This window comes from Microchirus variegatus (assembly GCF_963457635.1).
Source record: "Microchirus variegatus genome assembly, chromosome: 20".
NCBI classification, from domain to species: Eukaryota; Metazoa; Chordata; class Actinopteri; order Pleuronectiformes; family Soleidae; genus Microchirus; species Microchirus variegatus.
The window spans coordinates 14,860,052-14,883,558 of NC_139821.1; the positions used below are offsets into that span (position 1 = coordinate 14,860,052).

Sequence of the window (23,507 nt, forward strand, 5' to 3'; positions counted from 1 at the left end):
ATTCTAATTCTTAAATCTAAATTAAAGTGTTCTTTCTCTTCTCTTCCTCCCATCACGGTCTCCCATCACAGGCGAAACATCCGCTCAGGCACAACATACTGTCATTTTCTTGTTGTCCGTTGTCTCTTTCGATCTCCCACTGATTCAAACCATTCCTCTTCTCAGTGGTTATAAGCTTCCAGTGATGTTCCTGGCCGCTGCCCAGGCTGGGAACTCATTCAGGTTGAAGAGTGGAACGCCCCACGTTGATATGGCCAACATGACCACCGCCACGCCGATAAGGTTCACTCCAAAGCCTGCTTTCACCTAGTGGAGAAATGAAATGTAAAGACGAATACATTAATAGAATAAAAAACAAATGGAAATATGTCAGAAATGTTTAACTTTACAAAAGCACCAGCTTTCGCTATTTTAGTTTAGTAAGTGAAGAAATACATCTTCAAATTCTGACACACTGTACCCTGCAGCCTATTGATGCTGCAGGTGCACAAAGAGCACGGGACTGTGTGTGGGTGCATGTGTGTGTGTGTGTGTGTGTGTGTGTGTGTGTGTGTGTGTGTGTGTGTGTGTGTGTGTGTGTGTGTGTGTGTGCGTGTCCTACCATGTCACTGATCTGCAGGTGGCTGTAACTGAAGACGATGGCGTTGGGGGGGTTCCCAACTGGAAGCATGACCCCAAATGACACACACATGGTGGCTGGGATCAAAGTGTGGAGGGGGTTGATGAGCAGAGTCTCTGACTGGAAGGAGAGAAGGAGGTGAAAGAGAACAATGAGAGACAATGGATGGACGGAGGAGACATGGGCAAGAAATGGAAAAGAAAGAAGAGACAGTGTCAGTGTCAATGACCAGAGCCTTTTTTCTAACAGTTGTTAGAAAAATAAAAAGGAAAACGCAGCCAAAATTTCTAATTCTACTGCAGACAATGACCCCCAGTGTTTTCCCAAGCAAATAACCACACGACTGTAATTAATAATATTTTCATTCAGACATTGTTGAACTCAATTTGATGCACATAAATACACGGTACCACCCTTTAAATGAGACTAGCCCTCTTCAAACCAGTGGCACAAATCACTCAATAGACCATATTACAGTCTTCCAGTTCGTCATGAGGACAAATAGGAAGTAAAATATATTGAATAGCCACCAGGGGGCAAAAAGAACTAACTCAAAGTGTTTAAATTTAGGGGTGTAGCATACACAAAAGTCACAGTTCGGTACGTGCATCAGATATGACGTCACAGTTCGGTAAATGCAACAAAAACATGAAATACGTTTTTTATTTAATGATAAATTTAAATGACAAAACACTAACATTTTCCCAAGGAGTAAATGGTCTCAGTCTCTAGTTTCAAGTATTCTTTTGAAGAACATGTACATTATATGCATTATACATACATTATACACTATACTATGTTGTTCCCATTTGGACCAAAACACATTATGAGTTGTGATTGACAGCCGGTGTCGTCCAATCGGAGCCTGGTTGCATGCGACACCACTGTAATTTGCACTGACCTTTCTACCGTTGCATGTAACAAGCTGCAATTACACCACCTGCTAAATTATTTGTATGTTACGCTCATCGGATGTGCGAATGTCTTTCAGTGGAAACAGTGTATTTGTACCATAATATGCAGTTACTATGGAAACGACTTCATACCTGCTCATGCTTTATCCAAACATGGATGTAAATGTTTGTCAGGGCTGGAGTCTCCTTTATACTGTATGGAGATACAGTCTGTCTGGTACAAAAATGTACTCCCTTTGAGAAACCTCGAGTTTTGAAAATGAAAGTTCCCAGAAGTCACCGGCAAACAGGCTCCTACCAGCTGTCAATCACACTGGTGCCCACTCATATGTACTATATATGCTGTGTTTTATTGTCTATATTCCTCTAAATAACACAAAGAATGATATGATGCTCTACTGAGTAAGTCCTAAAACAAACTAGCAGTAGATAGCAGTCACTCCCTACTTCTGTCTGTTCTTAAACTTCACATGTTTCTATTCAAACCTGCAGTCAACCAGTCGATCCTTAAGTTTTCTTCTTTTTTTCTTCACCACTTCCTAAATCTGATATTTTTACATCCGCATGTACAGTTGTTGCCCAAAGACCCAATGTGAGAGAGGTGTGTGTGTGCTGTACTGGCAAATTCAATTTCTTTGTCTCAAAGCTAGAGCCTTTCCCTAACACAAAATACTAGGTCCTTTTGTGTATTGTATATTGTATATTGTGTAATTAGGATGTCTAGCCTGAACTTGCACCTTCCTACAACATCCGCAGGGAGTCGGCTCCCCGATATCTACAGTAGACAAAGAGGTGTGAAAACATGGCCTGGAAAGGCAGACCCATTTGTCTACTCCAGGAATGCAAAAGGGGAGTTGCTCAGGTATAAATGTGGAGGGCTCACTATGCTCTGGGCCTTTCTCCAGCTAGGATCCCTCCTGACGTTTTCCTTTCAAAAGAAAATAAAACCTTGTCGGCCAGCAGAAGTTCTCTATTTCATTCTTCACCGGCACCAGAGAATTTCCACAACAGTGTGTGTGCATGTGTGTGTCGTACCAGTGTGGACAGGATGGGCAGGAAGACGGTGAGAGTTGCTGGGTTAGAGGCAAACTCTGTGACTGTTGACACCAGCAGGCAGGCCAGCAGGGTGACGGCCCAGGGAGGAAGACCGCTCATGGGCTCCAGCTGTCTGCCGATCCATACTGACAGGCCTGACACCTGCACACACACACACACACACACACACACACACACACACACACACACACACACACACACACACACACACACACACACACAGAGGAGTAGATACAACGCATGTGAGTGAACTATCAAATATTACAGTCTCTCAATTTGATGCTCGAGTCTCTTACGTTTCTGTGAAGAGTCACTCATTACAGTCTGTGTTTTGACACTACTCCATTTCAATACAATATTAATTAGCTGTGTTAATGTGTAAATAAAGCCTCGGGAAGAAATTTTATTTTTTAGATTATGCATATGCCATGTACCTTACAACCAGCAGCCAGTGCGTAGCCTCCTCCCACCAGGATGACGATCTCCCATGGCATCAGTCTCTGGAAATCCTTCCACGTGATCATTGGAGCCAGTGGGTCTGACTCTGAATTATCATTTTATGCATTATTATTTTAGTGAGGGGAAAAACACAGGACAGAGAAAGAAATTAACATTTGATGTTGTGACCCACACTATAGTTATAATCATCCATAATCCCATTGTTATCTTTGGCATTATTTGAACCAAAATATTGCTGCCATAAAGGCCCAATTTATTATGTATGCATTTCCTATTTTTAATTACCTGAAGTTACAAAATGTGCTTCCTGTTTCAGAAAAAATCTCACAAATACAAATGAATTAATAATTTCTTATAGAAAGATGTGCTCTATTAAAGTGTTGCTTTTAACCCAGATGACTATTTAAAAAAAGTTGCATAACAGACCTGTGTTTCTGCAGCAGGATGAGGAGGAGGAAGAGAACGGTCGCCTGGCAGGTATGAGGAAGAGCAGGAAGCCGAGAAGGACAGATACGGTGGCATCAGTCCTGTAGCCTTTCCTGATAGGGAGGGAAATTGTTTTCTTTTCATTGTCGTTCACATTTTGTTTCAATAGATAATTTTACATGAAGCCTAATACTGTGTTCGTAAAAAGGCTTTGAAAGCACAAACACAATTAAAAACACTCAAACCTAATTCAGAATAAAGGCGAGAGACTACAGGCAGGTCATTTAACAACATCATAAACTGAGCAAATTGGTGCTGTTGGAAAATGAAATTCACAATTCGAAACAGCACAATCAGCACTTAGTCACGGTGCATTTCTGTCTGTGTGACAGTGTGTTACTGACCAACTGCACCACTGATCTCTGTCTGAGCACCAACACATGATCGTGATAATGACAACATCATCATTCTGCCATCACAACATTTCGAGGCACTTACTTCTCAAAGAGAGACGTCCAACCAGGCACGAACCCGGGCTCTCTGGTGAACCACAGCAGAGTCATCAGGACAAAGAACACACCGGTCACCACCTCTGGGTAACTGGGACACACACAGGAAAACAGCAGAAACCACAAAAAGAAGTCTGTGAGCAACATGGGTGATAATATGAATTCACCAGTGTCATGTCCTGGTGTGTGAGTAAGAAACACACGCCTGAAGATGATGGTGGAGAAGCTATGATAGCAGATACCAATTATTAGTAGTCAAGGAGACCGATAACCGATAATAAAACAATAAACACACAGTGAAGCAACTACACACCTGATGGTTCCCAGGTTGTTGTATTCCTCTTGAATCCTCCTCTCTGATATCATCTCCCTCTTGGTTTTGCGCTTCTTACTCAGTGAGCATGTTTCCCTGAAGCTGAACACACAACAGCGACATCAACAAAACACACAAGAAACCAGACACACGCGCTCAGTGCTTTCCAACCCCGCAACCACAGGACACCAGACGATGACACGGCTCAACATGCAACAGCACACAGAGGGATTATCATGATGTCTATAATGATGAGACGGCAATAAGTGGGACAAGATGCAGAGACCTGTTCACACATGGACATGCACAGCACAGCTGTTTAACACAGCCAAAAACATGCACACACTTACTTGCAGCCAAGGAAGAGGAAGTGCAGCCACAGCCAGGTGAGGACCAGCATGATGAGGGCGATGGGGAAGCTGAAGATGAACCATGTGCCGAAGTTTATCACCTTTGCATCTGGATAGCGACTGTAGAGAGAGATTTTTTTATGATAATACGATTATGATTATAAGGTGGCAGGTTTCAAGTCACCTCCAAAAGGGATTCATTCAATCATTGTTGACCACTTTATCCTCAACATGAGGGTCGCGAGGGCAGCTGGTGCTAATCCCAGATGACGCAGGGCAAAAGGTACACTGTGGAAAGATCACCAGTCCATTCACTCTCAAATTCACACGTCGGTTCAATTTAAAGCATCCAATCCTCTGCATGTAATTTGGACTGTGGGAGGAAACCATCCCACAACACACACACGGGGAGAACATGCAAACTCCATGCGGAAATGCCCGTGTCTTCTTGATGCACAGCAACTGAAGTAAACACTACCCCCCAACAGGGGTAAGTTTTAGGGCTGGGCGATATGGCCTCAAATCAATATCACGATATATTGAGCAGCTCACCTCGATAACGATAAATGAACGATAAGTTCGAAGTGGCTGATGACGTCATCACCTAATTTGCATTATTGACCATTTGCCTGATATAAGCATGTGCGCCGTGACACACAGATATCAGTACTGACACATATCAGACATAACATATTTATATGTGTGTTATGTTTGATATGTATACGCTGAGTACTTACGAGTGTCTTAAAGGGACATGAACATACCGGTAGCCTGCCTACCTACACACAAAAGAAAAACATTTTTTTTTTTTTTTGAATTCTCTAATTTATCAATAACGGCAAAATTACGTCGATTATCTTCGTAAATTTCGATAACGATACATTTTCGATATATCGCCCAGCCCTAGTAAATTTACATGTACAATGAAAGACAGAGAGGGCTGTGATGAATTAAACTATTTTTTATCTACAATGACAGTCAAGTCAGTGCAGTTTCTGAGCAATAGTAGACAACATCTCAACATCAATACACATATTTGCAGCGCATCAGCTTGTCACCCACTGGTGCTCTTAAAGGAACACAGCACCTGTTTTTGAAAGTTTTTGAAAAAAGTTCTCATTTTGGATATATTTCCCACTTTGAATCCCTCATTTTGTACTAATTTTCAACTTCATTCTAAACAAACATTCAATTCAATTGGAGACGTGAACTCTTTATTTCAACTTCTCAATCACACAAATTCAATGTATCATGCCAGATTGGCTTCAGGTCAAGTAGAAGAGGGTAGTAATCCTGCTGCAATTCCTTCAGAAAGTTATACCCTGTATATCTCTTTAACAGATCACATGAGCACTGAGATCATGGTGAACCCTTGATCCTGCACTGGACTCACATGTTTGCTCTCTGAATGACAGCTGCTGCTGTCATCCTCATCTTCTTATCTGTGCAGCAGGAGCAGAAGAGCTGACCCTGCACTTCTGATAAGAGTCAAGTATCACTGTGACATCAGCTGATGCGCCAAAGATTTACATTGACTTCAGTATGATTTCTTCTCAACTTGGGAAAAAAACTCAAACAGCATCTCAGTGCAGTGAACCTGTGCTCATTCATCCTCAGTGGACTTCATGCTCTAACAGATCACTCAGTTTCCACTGCTGTGTTTTTCTCCGCCTTAAGTATGTTTGCTCCGATGTGGTTCACTGAGCTCTGCGCTGTATGGACACTAATCAGGGTAAAGGTAACGCACAGAGGGGACGACGACGATGATGATGACCGCGATGTACAGTATGTGCTGCAGAAGCAACTCTGCCGTCCATTACAAGCATCCATCGCACCAAACTTGGTTTGAGTTCATTTGTAGTAGGCTGATCATACACAGGAGAATAAATAAGACAGTATTAATCCAGAATACATTTCCACCATTCACACCAGAGATGGAAGCATGAGCTAATAACTTTCTTTTCCTGTCTGCAGCAGCTGTATGTTATATATTCATTTTTCTCACCCTGAAGAGCTGTAAGTGCAGAACACCATCTCATACTCATAAACAAGTTTCATGGGTGTAAATGTAATGGTAAAAGCCTATCTCATTTGATTGTACAGTTAAGTTAGTTAATGTTAATGGTTTGTGAGTTCGTTTCATTGGTTATCCGTCCAGTAGCTACAGAAAAACCAGCTAATCAAAGAAGTATCCACATCCCAGAGGCTGAGAGACATAAACTCCAGACTTCACTGAATTAACTCATTGCCCTCATGTTCCTCTGCTGTGCTGCTGCTGTTACTGCACTGTTCTACCATGAAGTGGATGAAATACTGCTTGCGGGGTTTAATTGAAGATTTAAATTGAAACAGTGAAGCCTGAATTTGCTAAATGGTGCTTCTCTGCTGCTGCCGTTGGAGGCTGCAAACACTTAATCCTGTCAAGTGTTCAAGCTGAAGCACAGAAGCACGATGTGTTGAGGGGTTTCAAAATGACAAAATGGGGACCGAAAGAAAAGATCATAACGCAAAAAGAATCAATTTAGTTAATAATGTGTTGATGTGAACGTGTGCAGCAGTGCAGCTTTGGCAAAATGTCAATCACAAATGTCAGCACAGCATGTCGCTCTGTGTGTGTGTTACTAGGGGGCCCTCGCCACCTTTAGCTATTTTTATAAATCTGATGAAAATGTGCAGCTCTGTGTTTTCATGTTGTACATTTTATTTGCTCATTGCAACTGGAAACACACGCACGTGCCTGACCTTTGTCCTACAAGGCTGCGACATGAAGAAAGCAATTCTGTCAGGCTTAGTGCTGCTGCTGGAGGAGGAAATCGGCTCTGTTGGCACTGTAAAGACTGATTAGTTTGATCTTGGACCCCGTGCACCAAACATCGCTCAATTAACATGAAGTGTATCCTTCCAAGCAGCACAGCGGCCAACAAATAATAATCGTTGAAATGCATCCAAATTCAAACTCCCTACATAATTAATGTTCTCCCTTTTCCATGTTTTAATGACCTTCCGTGTTCTGCCTGGTCTTGTTTTTGTTTTATTTTGTCTTCTTTTGCTACCTTTTTACTACTTTGCTAATTTTGTACTGGCAAATCTTTTCACTGCCAGTACATGTGGATGGTTTTTCTCCCATTTTATCTTATTAGACAAGTGAAGCCCAATTTGTACTCCTGCGTAAAGTGCTCTACTTTGGTTACAGAGAACCCTCTACATCGGCGGAGAGCCTGTCGGAGAGCCTCTCCCTCGTCTCCGACTGCATGAAATATCTTGTGTTAGTGTCCGTCACTCCGTCAAGGGAAGTGGGTTTCTTTGTTCATGTCCCTCATCGGAACAATAAGAGCGTTAAATTTGCCTGACATCAGTCCCGGTACATTTAGTGGACGTACGTACCACCTCCGGACACATCTAGTCAGTCTTTCACATCTCCATGTTTGTATTAAAAGTCTCTGTTTTTCAATGTAATTCAGCTGCAACAACAACAACAACAGTCTTTCTCTCTCAGACGCCATTGCTCACTGTAGCTAGAATCAAAACAACCTTGCGTAGCGACCCCTACTGATCGGGCGGGAAATTGCAGTGCATATCCGGCACCACGACAGAGAGCTGTGAGGGCTGGAGGCGTCTCCGTGGTTACGCAGTTGGATAACACTGTAGCTGTAGAAGTATAATGTGGGCTTGAGTCTGTATGTGTGTGTGTGTGTGTGTGTGTGTGTGTGTGTGTGTGTGTGTGTGTGTGTGTGTGTGTGTGTGTGTGTGTGTGTGTGTGTGTGTGTGTGTGTGTGTGTGTGTGTGTGTGCACATGTACCTACGTGTTAAACTGCTCTGCAAAGATGAGGTTGGTCGACGTGCCCGTGATGGTGATGAGTCCACCGATGGTGGCGGCGTAGGTGATGCTGAGCGTCAGGCATTTACAGATCATGTGATCTTTCTTGGTGGGATACTGGGAGTCTCTCCTGGCCTTCACCCGCTTCACGTTTGGAATTTCAACGCTAACCTAAGAGAGAGAAAGAGAGAGAGAGGGTTTTAAACTGTACATTTCTCACTCTCATCTGCAGCTCTACAGGCCCGCGCTTGCATCATTTAACTCCAATAAAATGTTCCTAACCTGCGGCAGGTGTCCATTAGAGTTACTGATGAAGTCCCGGTTTGAGACTGGCTTCACACTCAAACCATTTACCTCCACACTGTGAACCTGATGATGAGAGAAAGCACTTTGATTTTTCCGCTAGTGTCTACTCTGCAAAAGCCGAAAATGTATTTTCAGCATAAAAATGTGCCCCATACTAATGATGGCGTAAATATGCTTGAGGTATGGTTTTCATTATCTATCATCAGGCAAGGAGTTTGAATTATTCCTATAGTCTAAGGCAGGGATCTCCACACAAATATCATTCACCTGGAACCATATTTGAGACACAAAATGAGGATAACATCATGTATAAAGTTATAAATATATTAACAAAAGTTTGTTGCAGAAAACTGTTGTTATTTCATAGCTGTTGACAAAGGAAAACACAAATTATTTGATTCCTTCCATTATACTTAAAATATTATACTACTCCGTTACATTAAAATGTATATTTTTATTTAAAATAAAGCTCATATCGCACACAGACATAGGATGTAATGCATATTTTTTGTTGACAAAATATTAAAACACAAGCTCCACAGGTTGCAGAGCCCTGGTCTCAGGGCAAAACCAATAAGAAAAACAACCTCCAAAGAATAAGAATGTGGGCTGATATACCAGGATTTTTTTACTCTATATTAATTATATCTTTTATTATAATAAGTCTCACCTCGCTGAATGTAGCAAGCTCCAGTTTGGTGCCGTCACTGCTGGAAAGAAAGGGGAAAAAAACACATGAAAATGATACTGTATTGGATTGTTGAAAATCTACGCCAGCACTGTCAACTGTTGAGCTATATGTTTTATTTGGTGTAGATGTATTTGCAAATGTGTCTGTCCTGTTAGCAACTTCCTGTCCACAGTTTTTTTAATGGATCAATCAAAATATGATCGATGAAGTATGTACCCACTGATAACGTCCTTTGGCATGTGTGTTTAAAAAGTTTAGATGTGTATATCTCAGCAACATATTAACAGATTGTAATAGCAAATTCAATTTCTATATATTTTATATTGTGTAATTAGAATGTCTAGCCTGAACTTGTACCTTCCTACAACATCCGCAGGGAGTTGGCTCCCCGATACCTACAGTAGACAAAGAGGTGTGAAAACACAGCCTGGGGAGGCAGACTTTTTGTCTATTGGAGGAATGCAAAAGGAGAGCTGCTCAGGTATAAATGTGGAGGGCTCACTTTGTTCTGGGTTTTTCTCCAGCTAGGATCACTCCTGTGAAGATTGACCTTTTAAAACTAAAAATAAAACTTGTCGGCCAGCAGAAGTTCTCTATTTCATTCTTCACCAGCAGCAGAGAATTTCCACAACACAGATATAAGATGAATTTTGATTATGGAAGATGTCAATAGCTATCAGAAAGTCTTCTGTATCAAAGTGGACCAAGTTTCAGGTGATTTTAAGTGTTTAAGCCTTGGTTTTTTGAACGGTAAATACTAAAGTGCCTCTCAAAATAAGGCTGTGCATGATTACACAACTTCAGTGCACTGGTATATGTACATTCAAACACACAAACACACACTTACGACATACTGTACCTGTTGCTGTGATAGAGCAGCTTGAGCTGGTTCTTGTCCTGGTTTTCTTGTTGGTCTAAAACAACTGTCGACAACAACAGTGAGTGTGAGATTGTAACATTGGAGCAAAAAAAATGAATTTTGCTTTTTACTTGTGTGATGAACTAATGTACACAGGCTGGTGTGAGGCTTTGCAGGCTATTAACATGCATTTCATGTCTTTGGGCAGGAAGTGTGTTGCAGACAGACATGGAAAGCCGCCTTACGACAGCCACAACCACTTATTTTTTATCTGCAAGGCTCTTGTGGGGTTTACTTATCTAAAGACCCACATTCTCCATAAAATAGTGGAAATAATGGTTTTTGATCCCAGGTTCCAAAGGTCTGTAGAGAAGTGGGGGAACAAACACTTTCCTCTTTGCTGCTTTATCAGCTTGGAATTAAGTGCAAAAACAAAGCTAGAACTGATCTCGCTGAATAAGTTGGAATCACATGAATGTGATTGAATAAAGATTATAATAATGGTAGTAACAATAAAATACCGCTGTCATCCTCTGGGGCATCGGCAGTTTCGGAGTCGCCTTGGCTGTCGGCCAGGCCGGTGCAGATGAGCTGCTGCAGGACGGCCTCAGCTATGGGCATCACCATGGCTGTGGTGGACGTGTTGCTGAGCCACATGGACAGAAACACAGTGCAGCACATGAAGCCCAGCACCAACCTGCACCAGAGAAACATGGACATTCGTTTGTCTGTGTTTTGACATTTCCATTTGTGGGAGAAGCAGTGTTTTTAAGCTTTAGTCCCCAAGAGTAAGACTATTAAGTTTTTATTACGTTTATTTGTTGTTTTCCACACATTTCAATAAACATATGGCACATATTTTTTTTTATTTAAGCTAGAGATTCCTTAAAAAAAACAACTTTATATTAATGATAAAAAGATGACAATCAGGGTTTTCAACTAACTGTACTATTACTTTAGTGAGTTGTTGATTACAAATCAATAAACCAATATAAAATTAAACATTTATGAAAGGAAAATGAAAAACATCCTTAAAATTAAGCAAATAACATATCTGTAAATTTTTCGAGACTTACATTATTTTCCTTATAATTCAGTGTGTGTGTCCAGGTATTACTAATGTTGTGGGGACCTAAATCTGTTTACACAGTCACATTATGAGGACTTGTCTCCCTTAGGGACAAAAAGCAAGTCCCCATAACGTAAATTACTACATTTTAAGGTGAAGACATCATTTAAAGTTAGCCCTTAAGTCCTAAACCTCAAAATATTTTTTGGATTTTTTTTAACCATAAAATTGCCATAAAGTGTCCTCTGTGAGTAAGTGATTTTTTCCACAATAACTCTCAATATCTGACAGTTCTTCTCAATTTATAGTCAATTTACATTATGCTAAAATAGTGTATTATTTCAATCTCAATGTCTAAAAACATGCCAAATAATGGAAACTATGTACAGGCGTTTTTCCCACTTTTTCCCTCTCTGGCGACAAAGAGGCTGAGTGAAATTACCGTAATAACCATGGATTTGACATGCAACTTCTCAGCTTTCAGAGACTGCTGGAATTTCTTCGTAACTGCGGTAATGCGAACGTATGGTATGCGATACGCTCAGTGTTAAAGGGTTACGTTGAGGTTAGGGTCAGGGTTAGGATTAAGCCGGTAGTCATTATAGTTCAGGTTAGCATAAGCCTCCAGGAAATGAATGTAAGTCAATGTAATGTCCCCTGAAGTCATGTAAACCGAACATACGCGTGTGTAAAATAGTGTGTGTGCTGCTCACATGCCAGGCTTGGCTCCTGCAATCATCACCATGCGCAGAGCGATGCGTTTGTGCAGGTTCCACTTCTCTATGGAAGCTGCCAGACAGATGACTCCCATCAGCAGCAGAGTGGTGTCTTTAAAGTACTCAGCCGCTACCTGAACACACACACACACACACACACACACACACACACACAGATTAAAATGTAAGCTTACATAACACCTGACCAGTGCATTTAAATTGTTCACAGATGGATGTAAAGAGAGAGCAGGGAGTCATCCTTTGACTTTTCTCTGCTTCACCCTCCGTGCTTTGGATCGACACTTACAGTTGTTTCTTTGAAATCTGTTCTACTTCCCACCCACAGGGTTCACGGCCTCACGGGCATTGTATACGCCTGCGTCTACTCACCTCTCACCAAAATGAAGTATTACAGGGACTAAACATCAGTGAAATAACAATGTAAGAATGTTCCCGAATCAAATTCTGTTAATTAAATATCCAGCGGAATGAGCCTTGCATTAATACAATCAGTTAATGATGAATTTAAATTAGGGACACATAAGAAGCTGGGAGGAAGCAATGTGAGTCATTTCTGCTGATAAAATCAATTAACATTTAATATTCTCACACTTCATAAAAAGTAATCAACCATTTCTGCTGCAGACAGTGTTTTATTATGGTGTGGTCAAGAATTATGTTGCTATTACATTATAACTGATCCCATATCGACTGTCATTTTAGTTTCTTTCAACAGACAAAACATATTTCTGTGCACATGAATCCGTGCAGCACTGTAGACTTTCATCATTACGCTGGGTTTTTGTCACACATGTATTAACTTTATCAAATACTATAATTGCAGTGTCTTTAGATTTGGATATTGCCCTTGGTCACATATTATTTGTGCAGTTACCTGTGCAGCCCCTGTTGCTTTGTAACTGTGATTTCACTTGATAGGTGAACTAGAGCAGAACAAAATAATTACAGAAGGCAATACTTACTTACTGTGTTGACTAATGTGAGGGTTAGAGAAGTGAGACAGTGATTTCTCAGCTCATTAGTGAGTGAAGCTTGGTTGAAAACCTGTTTAACTAATTCTAATTCAGGTTTAAGTCTTTGGTTTTAAGAGAAAAGTAGGTGAGATTTAGCACTTGCAGTACACACACACACACACACACAAAGTATAGCTGTGAATAATCAGCCAATAGAAATAAGTGTTGACTGGTCAGCAGTGGGTTCATGTGAGGTAAACTGTAACAGACTGGTAAAGTTACATAAATCTCTCCACTGGCATATTTACGGAACGCCATCACAAGAGGCTTAAAGCAGTGTTAACAGGAAACAGTTAAGTCAATGTGATTTGGTCTCATGAGGCGTACAACTCACTTTTTTAATGTAATGATACGAAAGAGGAGTTTAACGGAGAGGAAACTAAGCGTTACTAGTATAAAACACTCTTGGTCTGTTAAGATCAAAGAAGCCAATCATATTTTCACCCAAGCAGAGCACGAGACTCTGGGTGCTGATGACTGTGGAAGAGGTGTCACACTCTGAATGGCATGTTACTCCAGAGAGACACATCAGTGGTATAATTGTGATGTGGAGCACCAGGTTAATGGGGTTGTCTTCACGCTCCGCAGAGTCACAGATGATAAAACTTTTACAGCCCAGTGACGTCACCACCTCTACACATAATGAGATAAATATAGCACAGTTGCAACCACCAAACCACTCACACACTTAATGGGACATTATGTTATATGTAGCATAACATATATATAACATAATATATAGATACTACTATTATGTAGTTCAGATTGAATAATTCAACAGGGGAAAAAGTATAAAGCCCAATTTATACTCATGCGTAAAGTGCTCTACATAGGTTACACAGAGCCCTCTGCGTCGACGCAGAACCTGTCGCAGAGCCTCTGCGTCGTCTCCGACTGCACAAAATATTTTTAAGTGTCCGTCACTCCGTCAAGGGACAACGGAGACGGCAAGAGCTGCGATTGGTCCTCAGGACAGGCCGAGATATCGCTGCTCTGTGCCAGCTCACAGTGCGCACCGAGCGTCCACAGAGGCGGAGCTGATCACCGCCGACAACTTCGCTGCCAAACTATAAATACGTCATATCTTAATACACAAACCATATGTTTAGACTCTAAATGGTCAATTTTTCTCGCCTCAAATTATCTTAAAACTGCGTTCCGTGACACAGAACAGTGACAAACGGCCACTGTTTCAACAACAGCAGTCTTTCTCTCTCAGACGCCATTGCTCACTGTAGCCAAAATCACAACAACCTTGCACAGCTACCCCTACTGCTCGGGCGGGAAATTGCGGCGCGTATCCGTCCACGACGCAGAAGTATGAAGGCTTGAGGGGTCTCTGTGGTTACGCAGTCGGATAACGCAGTCGGAGAAGTATAATGTGGCCTTAAGAAATAACTGTTTTAAAACACGCACACACATATACGTATATACGTATATATATATATCCAGCCAATGTCCGACCAATACATATTTATATGTATATATATATATATACATATAAATATATTAGGGCTGTCAAAATTAACGCGTTAACGCAGGATGATTAATTTGTGGAATTAACGCGTTAATTTTTTTTAACTAGTAGAAGCAGTGCTTCAAAGGTGCTGATGAGGAATTTCCTGCTGTGGGTTTAGTTCCCCCAAGAAAACTATTTACCTTCTATACTTTATATTTTGTTTATAATGTGAGTTATTTACAGTGCAATGTGTAGTTTTTTTCTAAGTTTTTTCAATTATTTACAGTATTTTATTTTTTCTATTTATTTATATTGTCTTATAATGTGGGTTCTTTACAATGTAATGTTTATTTTTTACTAAGTTTTTATAGGTTTTTACAAGTTATTTACAGTATTTTATTCTTTACATTTATATTTTAACATACTTTATTTATCTCTCCGTTCCTACAACAATATAAAGAGAAAATTAGAATTTTTCCTGCATATTTACGAATGGTAATTAATCGTGATTAATCGTGATTAATCCACAGCTACCCTGTGATTAATCTGATTAAGAATTTTAATATTTTGACAGCCCTAATATATATATAGGTCTCAAGGCAAAATGATCCTTAAATATCTGAAATTGCCCTTGAAAATTACATAAGGTAAACTTTCAATACCCCTGTAAAATAAAAATGTATGTACTGTATGATTTGTGCAGTTGCTACAATCATAACAGTTTGACACCACTTCAATTTCACTCGTAGTGGTGTGAAAAGTGTTTACATTTGATTTAAAGAACCCTGGCAGCACTTTGCACAAAGAACAGGGCTATTTTACAACATTTGATATGAAAATTATCCAAAAAAATGTCCTTGCAAATAATGTTTAAGAGGCTTTCTCATGCAAATGTCCCACCATTCAGTCTGAATTCAATACATGGACAAGATCCTACTACTCGGAAAATGATGTAGTGTGAATTTGTAACTGAGTTCAACTTGCTAGCTATGGTTCGTCTTGTGAGTACCACTTTGCACCTCAGGGGGCAACAGTGAGTCATGATGAGGCATCCACCCAGTCTTCAGCCCAACATGAGAAGATGTGAAATACTGCCCCCTATTTGGCTGGGGCATCAATTCAACACTTTAAAGGCAAACAGAAAGAGTGAAGCTCTTGAAACATATAACACTATAATCATTATAGGCCACTAAAGGGCTTTCATCCATAATCTGGAATTACTGTACATCTACATGTGCAGCAGTTTGATCAGGTGACTCTTAACACCAGCACAGTAACACATTGTAATAATCAGATATATCCTAATATTCAAAGGCAGCCTTGGGTCCACTGTTGAGTCCAAACACAGTTTACCAACTTACTGTAAATAACATTCCCTCTTCAGAGGGTCAAAGGTCACCACACTGTGATGTTTACATGTGGAGCCATTGTACATTTTAACCACGTATTCAGAGTTTTACAAAAACAGATCCTCACTCGATGAGCCCATAGCTTAATTAGATTTAAGAATTCTATAACATTAACATTTAACATTCTATAGCTACTTCCTGATAAAACTACACATACACTATCCAATTAACTGACTATATTGGAGCTGATTATATTTTTTAAAAATGGTAAAAATATCAAAAGTATGGTATAAATAGACAAGAGCTCTAATCATGGCTGCTGTAATCATGACTCCTGATACGAAATGAGGTAAGATGTTCAGTAATGTTGATAAATTTGCATGTTGTCACGTGATGATATACAGCCCATGTAATTGGGCTTCATTTTCTGGATCTCTGGTGCCATTAAGACAAAAAAACATGTGCCAACTATATCATAAATGCACCGTTTAATCGTGGCAGATATATATAAATAGGTCCAGGTCCATATAGGACTGTGTCCAGGCCAAATCCCCCCCATTTAGTAACCCTTAAAGGTCACATAGAGTGGTCCTGTTGCACATATATGTTAGTTATGGAAGTCCACTTACATACATTAAGTTGTTTTTATGGTCAAAAACCTCCTAGTTGCTGTAAACAAGACGATAGAAATCCTCTTTTCTGACGCTGTTTCCCAGCCGCGAGACTTGAGACTCAAATCTCTCAACCCGGAAGTGACATATTCAGGACACCCGCTCTCAGAAGCGCAGCTCCCCCCTCAGGAACGGTGGATGCACTGCTACTCATTATCAAAACATTGTTTTAACAATGTTTAACAATAGTTTCGTCACGACTCCCCGCCGCAGTCCCTTTTATGACTTTGACCCGGAGTCAGACCCAGAGTCAGAAGACACTGTCGCTCGTGAAACACCTCCACAACGGATGTTATTCTTCTTTTGTGGTTCAATGTACGCAACCGGATGTATCCGGACTAGTGCCCGGAGCAGGAGGATCTGCTGTTCAGGAGAACCGCTGTTTACGTAAATATAACTGGATTTTCAGAGATCTCGCTGAGCCCAAGATTACAATAAAACACAGCGTTCTCAGCAGTGGCTGAACTGTTTGTTTAGAACCTTCAGGGCTTCATAAACAAGGTAATGACGCAGATACACACTAAAAAACAGCGTTACTTGGAACTTCCGGTCTAGGTCCGCTTTAATTAAGATACTGTCTCTGTGCAGCTGTGTAATCTGTTGTCTTTTATACATGTGAGCATTTCATTTATATAATATAGAAAACTCACCAAAATGAAAGGATTGAGACATAAAATGTAAAACTTCCTGCAGAATCAGCTCAACAGACTTGGAAAAACTTACCTCGCTGGACTTGAGGACTCCGAACAGCGGGTAGAGGAAAGCTGGGACCAGAGCAGCTGCACCCAGAGGAACGGCCTCGGACACCCAGTACACCGCCGTCACCATCAGCACGTACGCACAGCACGCCTCCTGCAGGTACAACACAATCAAAGATGTTTAAAATACAGCATTAATGACCCACTTCCTGTCTTTCCTTTTTCTTAACGCCATGCGATCTCACTCTCAATAACAAAGTCAAAAGCTCTATTTGCAAAAACATCAAAGTATATTCCTTTAAATATGAAAACACATCGCACAATAAAAGACACACAGGAGCGAAGATAAGATAAGATCATAAAACATGCTCTTTTACACACACACATAGATTTCCACAGCTATTCTTGTTAGGACACTGTATTTATTTACAAAGCTTTATCCCTAATCATAACCATCATCTTAACCAGAGTCTGAAATACGAAGTTCTTCTTCATTAGAACCAGAATACATGAGGACAACTGGTCCAGAAAAAGGCAAGTTTATCCAAGAAAAGCTCTCTCATTCTCTCTCTCTGTCTCAAACACACATGCACACAAAACACACTAATTGCTGTCTTAATTAATCTTGTTGTGGTTGCATAATATCAACATACCAGTCTGCATGCTGCATTTCTGTTTCAACACCAGCAGATTTAGTCACAGGCTCCGCAACCTTAACAACTAAAGTGGAATCTCGTGACATTTTGTTAAGACCTAATGTTATCTGTTATCTAAAATTGGGGCAATTTTTGGACAAACATTTGGAGACAAATTGTGAAGATGAAATGTGTCCTTCCTATTGTATTAGACAGTGCTCCTGCCATTAACACTGGTATGCAGTGTAAGCTTGCAATACATTTACATAAGGAAAAAACAGCCAATTCATTTGACATTAGTGAACTTTGGACACGTTGGAGCCCTGTAACTGTTACAGAGCTCCAACAGGAAGTGTGTCCAGACCTTGAATTGACTGACATTCAAACCATGGAATTGAATAATCCCTTTAAACCCTAACACGTGCGATAAAGTGCATGTACTGTTTATGAAAAGAAAAACAAAACATGTGATAAATAAGGAAATGGGTCAATTCTGACCTTCTGACCTAAGCCACAATTTATGTGGATGCTTTGCTGTGAATTTCACTTAAGAAGGACAATGAATTTCTTGGTATTACCCGCACAACTGTTGGAACATTACATATAAAATATGTTTGGTTCGTACTCAAAGACGAGCCTCATCAGGGAAAATATTTGAACAATTTAAATTAAATGTAAATGATGGCTGGTTGGTACACCCTTAGAAATAAGGTTTCCAAAAGGGTCCTTCTACAAGGGCTGAGGTTCTACCTGGAACCATTTGATTCTGAGAACCCCTTTCCTTTTTCAATGGATCTTGGTAACACTAATGGTTCCAGTAAGAACCATTTTGATCCAGAGAACCCTTTAAAACCCCTTTCCTGAATAAGGGGTTTTAAAAGGGTTCTTGTTGGAACCCTCCAAAAGGGTTCCAGGTGGGACCTTTATAAAAAGGTTCTACCTTGAGCCAAAAAGGGTTCTCCTATGCGGACAAGTCGAAGAACCTTATTTGGTTCGACTTAGTACTTTTATTTCTAAGAATGTACAAGGTCTAGCACCATTGTGTGCCAACTTCAAAATTCTCAATAGCATGTTTGCATGTGTTTTAAAAGTATGGTTTAGACTATCACAATAATATGATTTTATTTTATTACTGACTGTTTGATTGCACATTAGCCACTAGCTTTCCTGTGTGTTCTTCATTAATGAAGATGAATAAGAAGCACATGGGTCACAATCACAGGAAGTGTGAGGTAACTGAGAAGGACGTCTGATAATGTGATTAACGAAGTCAAGTTAAGGATTGAGATGAATGGAAAGAGGACGAGAGAGAGCGTCATTCGGGATGAAAGAGCAAATAAAAGAGACAAGCATGGATTAATGAGTAAACACAAAGAGACAAACACAGCTGATGGGTTTCAATGATCACTGCTCATTGATTATTGGTTTCTGTCTATCAGAGGAGAGTTGTCTCACCAAGACAGCAGCTTACAGATCCTTAAACGTTCATTTGTTGATGCCAAAGTGCCGAGTAAGCAGAGGTGCAGGTCTCAACCTCCAGACTTTACACTGAGACGTGTCACAGAGCAGCAGTCAATACAATAATGGTAATCTGATGGGAAAATGGCCTGTGAGATATGAGGTGTGTGTGTGTTCTGTGCATTTTTTAACAATGATATATGGTAAAGTGGCCTAATCATTTTCTTTTTAAACCTAATCATTATTAACATTTGCATGCCGTCAGGCTCGTTTGTGTCTCAACAGTATAACAGAAGCTCATTGATTGACTCATCGGCTCCATGTTATCTGTGCTCAGTTTAGGATATGGGCCGTGAACACACAGTGGCTCTAAGACTCCTGATAGGTAGATTAGGTCAGGAAAAAGATTTGTAAAAACACTGAACCACTTAAACTGATAGATAACAGTCACACGCAAGCTACAGTGTACAAAAAAAACCAACATAACTTCAATGTTTAATGGAGCCCATGTCTTTCCATGCAGCAAAACTTTACATCTTACTGTTCTATCTGCTTTATCCTTTAAGATGTTACCTCTCCAGGTTCTCCTATGAGGACAAGCTGAAGAACCTTATATGGTTCTACTTAGCACTTTTATTTCTAAGAGTGAACTAAACCCTTACATTTGGAGAAGAATCATTCATGTACCAAAGAGGACCTGTCAGTGCTACAGGTCCAGGGTGTAACATTGAGGGTTTATTACTGCAGTTTCACTAGTACATGTCACCAATTCTTGACCTTTAGAATCGTTTTTTAAGATTGGAGTTCCTCGTATTCCTTATTTCCATAACAAAAGAGATGGTGCAGGAGTACTGGACTAGACCAGGAACACTACAGGAGGTATTCTACAGGATGAGCCAGAGCTGGTTCCTGCCCTGTGCTGTTTTCAGTACTATGGTCATTGGTATTTCATTGCACATCAAAGAACATCTACATTAAATTCACAATATTATGTCAAATTGTTGTGGAGGTATATTTTCGTATCTATGTAACGGCTACAACAGCATCGACAAATCAGGCAGTGACAATTTAAGCACCATATTTAATGTAATGAGCAGCTACAAACAAGAGACTGCAACAACAACTTGGTAGGAATCCCAGTAATGATGGTGCAGGCCACTAGTTTCTGACTAAATGCTTTATAATTAGTATCAAGATACAAACAAAGAAGCACAAATAGCTTTAGGGAGAGAGCAAAGGAAAGAGGAGGACAGAAAGTAAAAGATCTGTAGTCAAATTCACCTTTGATCCGATCAAAATATAAAGCTTAGAAGCTCTTCAGACCATCTGGAGTAATTGCTGCATAGTGCAGCAGAGGGCGCTGTGAGCACAGCTTCACTTTAGATCTACCCTTGACCTATCAAATGGTGTAAGCTACACCGTCCTCCTGAACAGATAAACACCAAAGCATCTGGTTCTGCACCACAGCTGACAAAGTATATACAGACTTGGCTATTTTGCATCACCAAAGGTGTTGGAGGAGGCTTTACAGGTGAATAGTGAAGTGTTAGAAGTGTCAGTTTGGCTTCATTTAAAGCCCCCGAGCCCCCCAAAAACTTTGATGGGAGCGTCCCTGGGTTGGAGTGTGACATCCTGCAGGTGTCTCACTAACTCTGCTTCCCCGTGTCTCACCTCTGTGACTGCACCCAGCTGATGTCCTGTCCCTGCTGCAGCTGGACACAGCACCACAACAAACACAAATCACACAGTCCCTCTCAACCTCCGTCACATTCCTCACACCATCTGGGTTCTCTGGTGGTGTAAGTAAGCCACGTGGGGGCCAAAATCCAGCATGGCCTTGGGTTGATTATATAACTTAATTGCTCGGATTGTTTCTTTCTTTTTCTTTGTAGTGCTGCATTTGTTCTTTTGCTCTCCCTCCCCCCTTGGCCTCATCATGTGCCGCCTACTCCTGCCAAACATGCACCAGTCCTGACAGAATAACAAGGCTCCTGGCTGACAGCGCTGAGTGGCTAATCAACGACGTGTGAGCATGTGACACACGCTTTCAATCAATGATCAAGAGAGACGCGAGCATTTCTATGTGAATCATTCAAAGTAACAATAAACACACACCTGTACCTTTGTTACATGTTATTTATGAACTTATTTAGTCAGTGATAAAAACCTGTGACTTCATAATTAACCAGCCGTGAACTATTGAAAATAGTACTATAAAGTGAATTTAAACACGTTTGACTATTGATGAAAACTTAAACTGGGGTTATTATCTGAGAGATAAGATTTGTTTGCACAAACATTTAAAACGGTTGTTCTTCACTGTTCACTCATCAGTTTATATTACATGAATGAAAAGTATTTACATTTCTTGTTTGTATTTTTTAATTATTATCATTTTTAGGAGGAAAAAAAACTACATTTATGCCTATTTTGAATCCAAATGATTTCACTCTATCATTTTTTTTGTTTTACTTAAGCTCCTCTTGCGCAGCCATGAGAGAGTTAATTCCCCTCTACCATGGTTTGTGCAAGTGGTGCAACCTGGGCAACTAGTTAAGACTTTTTTTTTCTTTTTTTGTTGGATGGAATATCTTTTCTTCTGTGTGATTTAACGTCTTCAGGAGGAAACAGTTTCAGAAAAGAAGTGAATACGTTTTTTTTTTGTCACCAATCTGGTGTTCACTGGGGCAAATTGGGGCTAATGGGCATCATTTGGACCTTACATCCTGAAAGTGTGACACAGCAAAGTGCAGTATCACATAGAGTGAAATACATGTCAGATTTGTTGAATTTACACACTCAATGCAAAAAACTTTACTCAGTATTTGACCCTGGCAACAAACACCTAACACGTTTTCTCGAGGACTTGCACAGATTGGGATAATCCTATTGTTGTCAAGTTAAGTTCAAATGTCTGCAGAGTTTCTCTATGAACTTTGCTGTGGGACAGTGAGCAATTTATACACTTTAACTGAGAGTCATACTACCAAACTCTAGGTGAGCTACAGTGACGAACACGTTAGGAAGATGCTGAAGACATCAGATGCCTCCTGAAGGGACTTAAATCAGTTTTCAAGAGCAATATCAGCATCTGAGGTGACAGACTCACCCTCATACAGCCACACTTCACAAAACCTGAAATATCTCTTTAAGCACAACACTCATCTCCATCTCATCAACATGTAGCGACATCTCCTCCACACACACACACACACACACACACACAAAGAGAGAGAGAGAGATTACTCAGCTGATGATCTCTGTAACAAGCATTCATCAAAACAGGAACAGTGAGCCTTTTCACTGTCTCTCTCTTTCTTTTTCTCTCTCTCTCTCTCTCCATCTCTGCTATCTATCTCACACACACAAACAAACCAAAATCCCATCAGGACACAGCAGCAGCCATTAGAAGCAATCAGGAGGGACTTATCAACAACATCAGCTGGAGGTTTTGTTTACAGCTTTATGGATTTCTGTCTCGGTATTTAACAAACTTTGATTAAATTTAGAACAAATAGCTGAAAACAATTTCTAATGTGTTTTAAAACATTGTTGAGAGCAACTTTCAGTTATTAATAATGTAACTTTTGCCTCTTGCATGCGCACCACTCCAGTAACTTTTATATATTGCCTCTGCTGGAGCACTGATTGATTAATAATCAGAAACTTCCCTGACAAGTTCATGACTGACACAAGTTACTTTGCAGTTCTGCTTGTATAACACTTCATCTACAACTACTAATAAAAGTAATAATAATATTTTTGCTCACGCTGGTGGGGTGGATGAGTGGTAATGGAAGCAGGGCCAGCGGGATGAACACGACGACGATCATATTCCTCGCACTCCATAGCTTCCTGAACACATCCATCCTGGCTGCGGCCTCAAGCCTCATGGGTGACCCGGGGCTCTGGAACGAAGCGGCCACAACTCAGCAGAACCGGGCCTGAGGGTCACGGGCCGAGAGACCCGAGAGAAGCAGGCAGGAGGAGGGAGAGGGAAGCCGTCTCTGAAGTATGTCTTGGCTGTGCGCTTTTACGCACACACGCTGGTTGGAACTGTGTGTGTGTGAGGTTGGTGAACTGGTGTCCACCGTGTCCT

General features: G+C 40.6%; 1 protein-coding gene across 1 annotated transcript; it reads right to left on the bottom strand.

Moving 5' to 3' along the window:
• Positions 1-168: 168 nt before the first annotated feature.
• slc13a4 (solute carrier family 13 member 4) lies at positions 169-23,301 on the bottom strand (the record flags this gene model as incomplete). The annotated part of the gene is made up of 16 exons (XM_083907040.1): positions 169-306; positions 602-739; positions 2,569-2,730; positions 3,024-3,145; positions 3,475-3,587; positions 3,973-4,074; positions 4,297-4,398; positions 4,647-4,766; positions 8,450-8,634; positions 8,746-8,832; positions 9,440-9,479; positions 10,320-10,383; positions 10,841-11,016; positions 12,102-12,238; positions 17,341-17,469; positions 23,179-23,301. The coding sequence occupies 16 exons, from the start codon at positions 23,299-23,301 to the stop codon at positions 169-171; spliced, it is 1,938 nt and encodes a 645-aa protein (XP_083763166.1).
• Between the last annotated feature and the right edge of the window lie 206 nt (positions 23,302-23,507).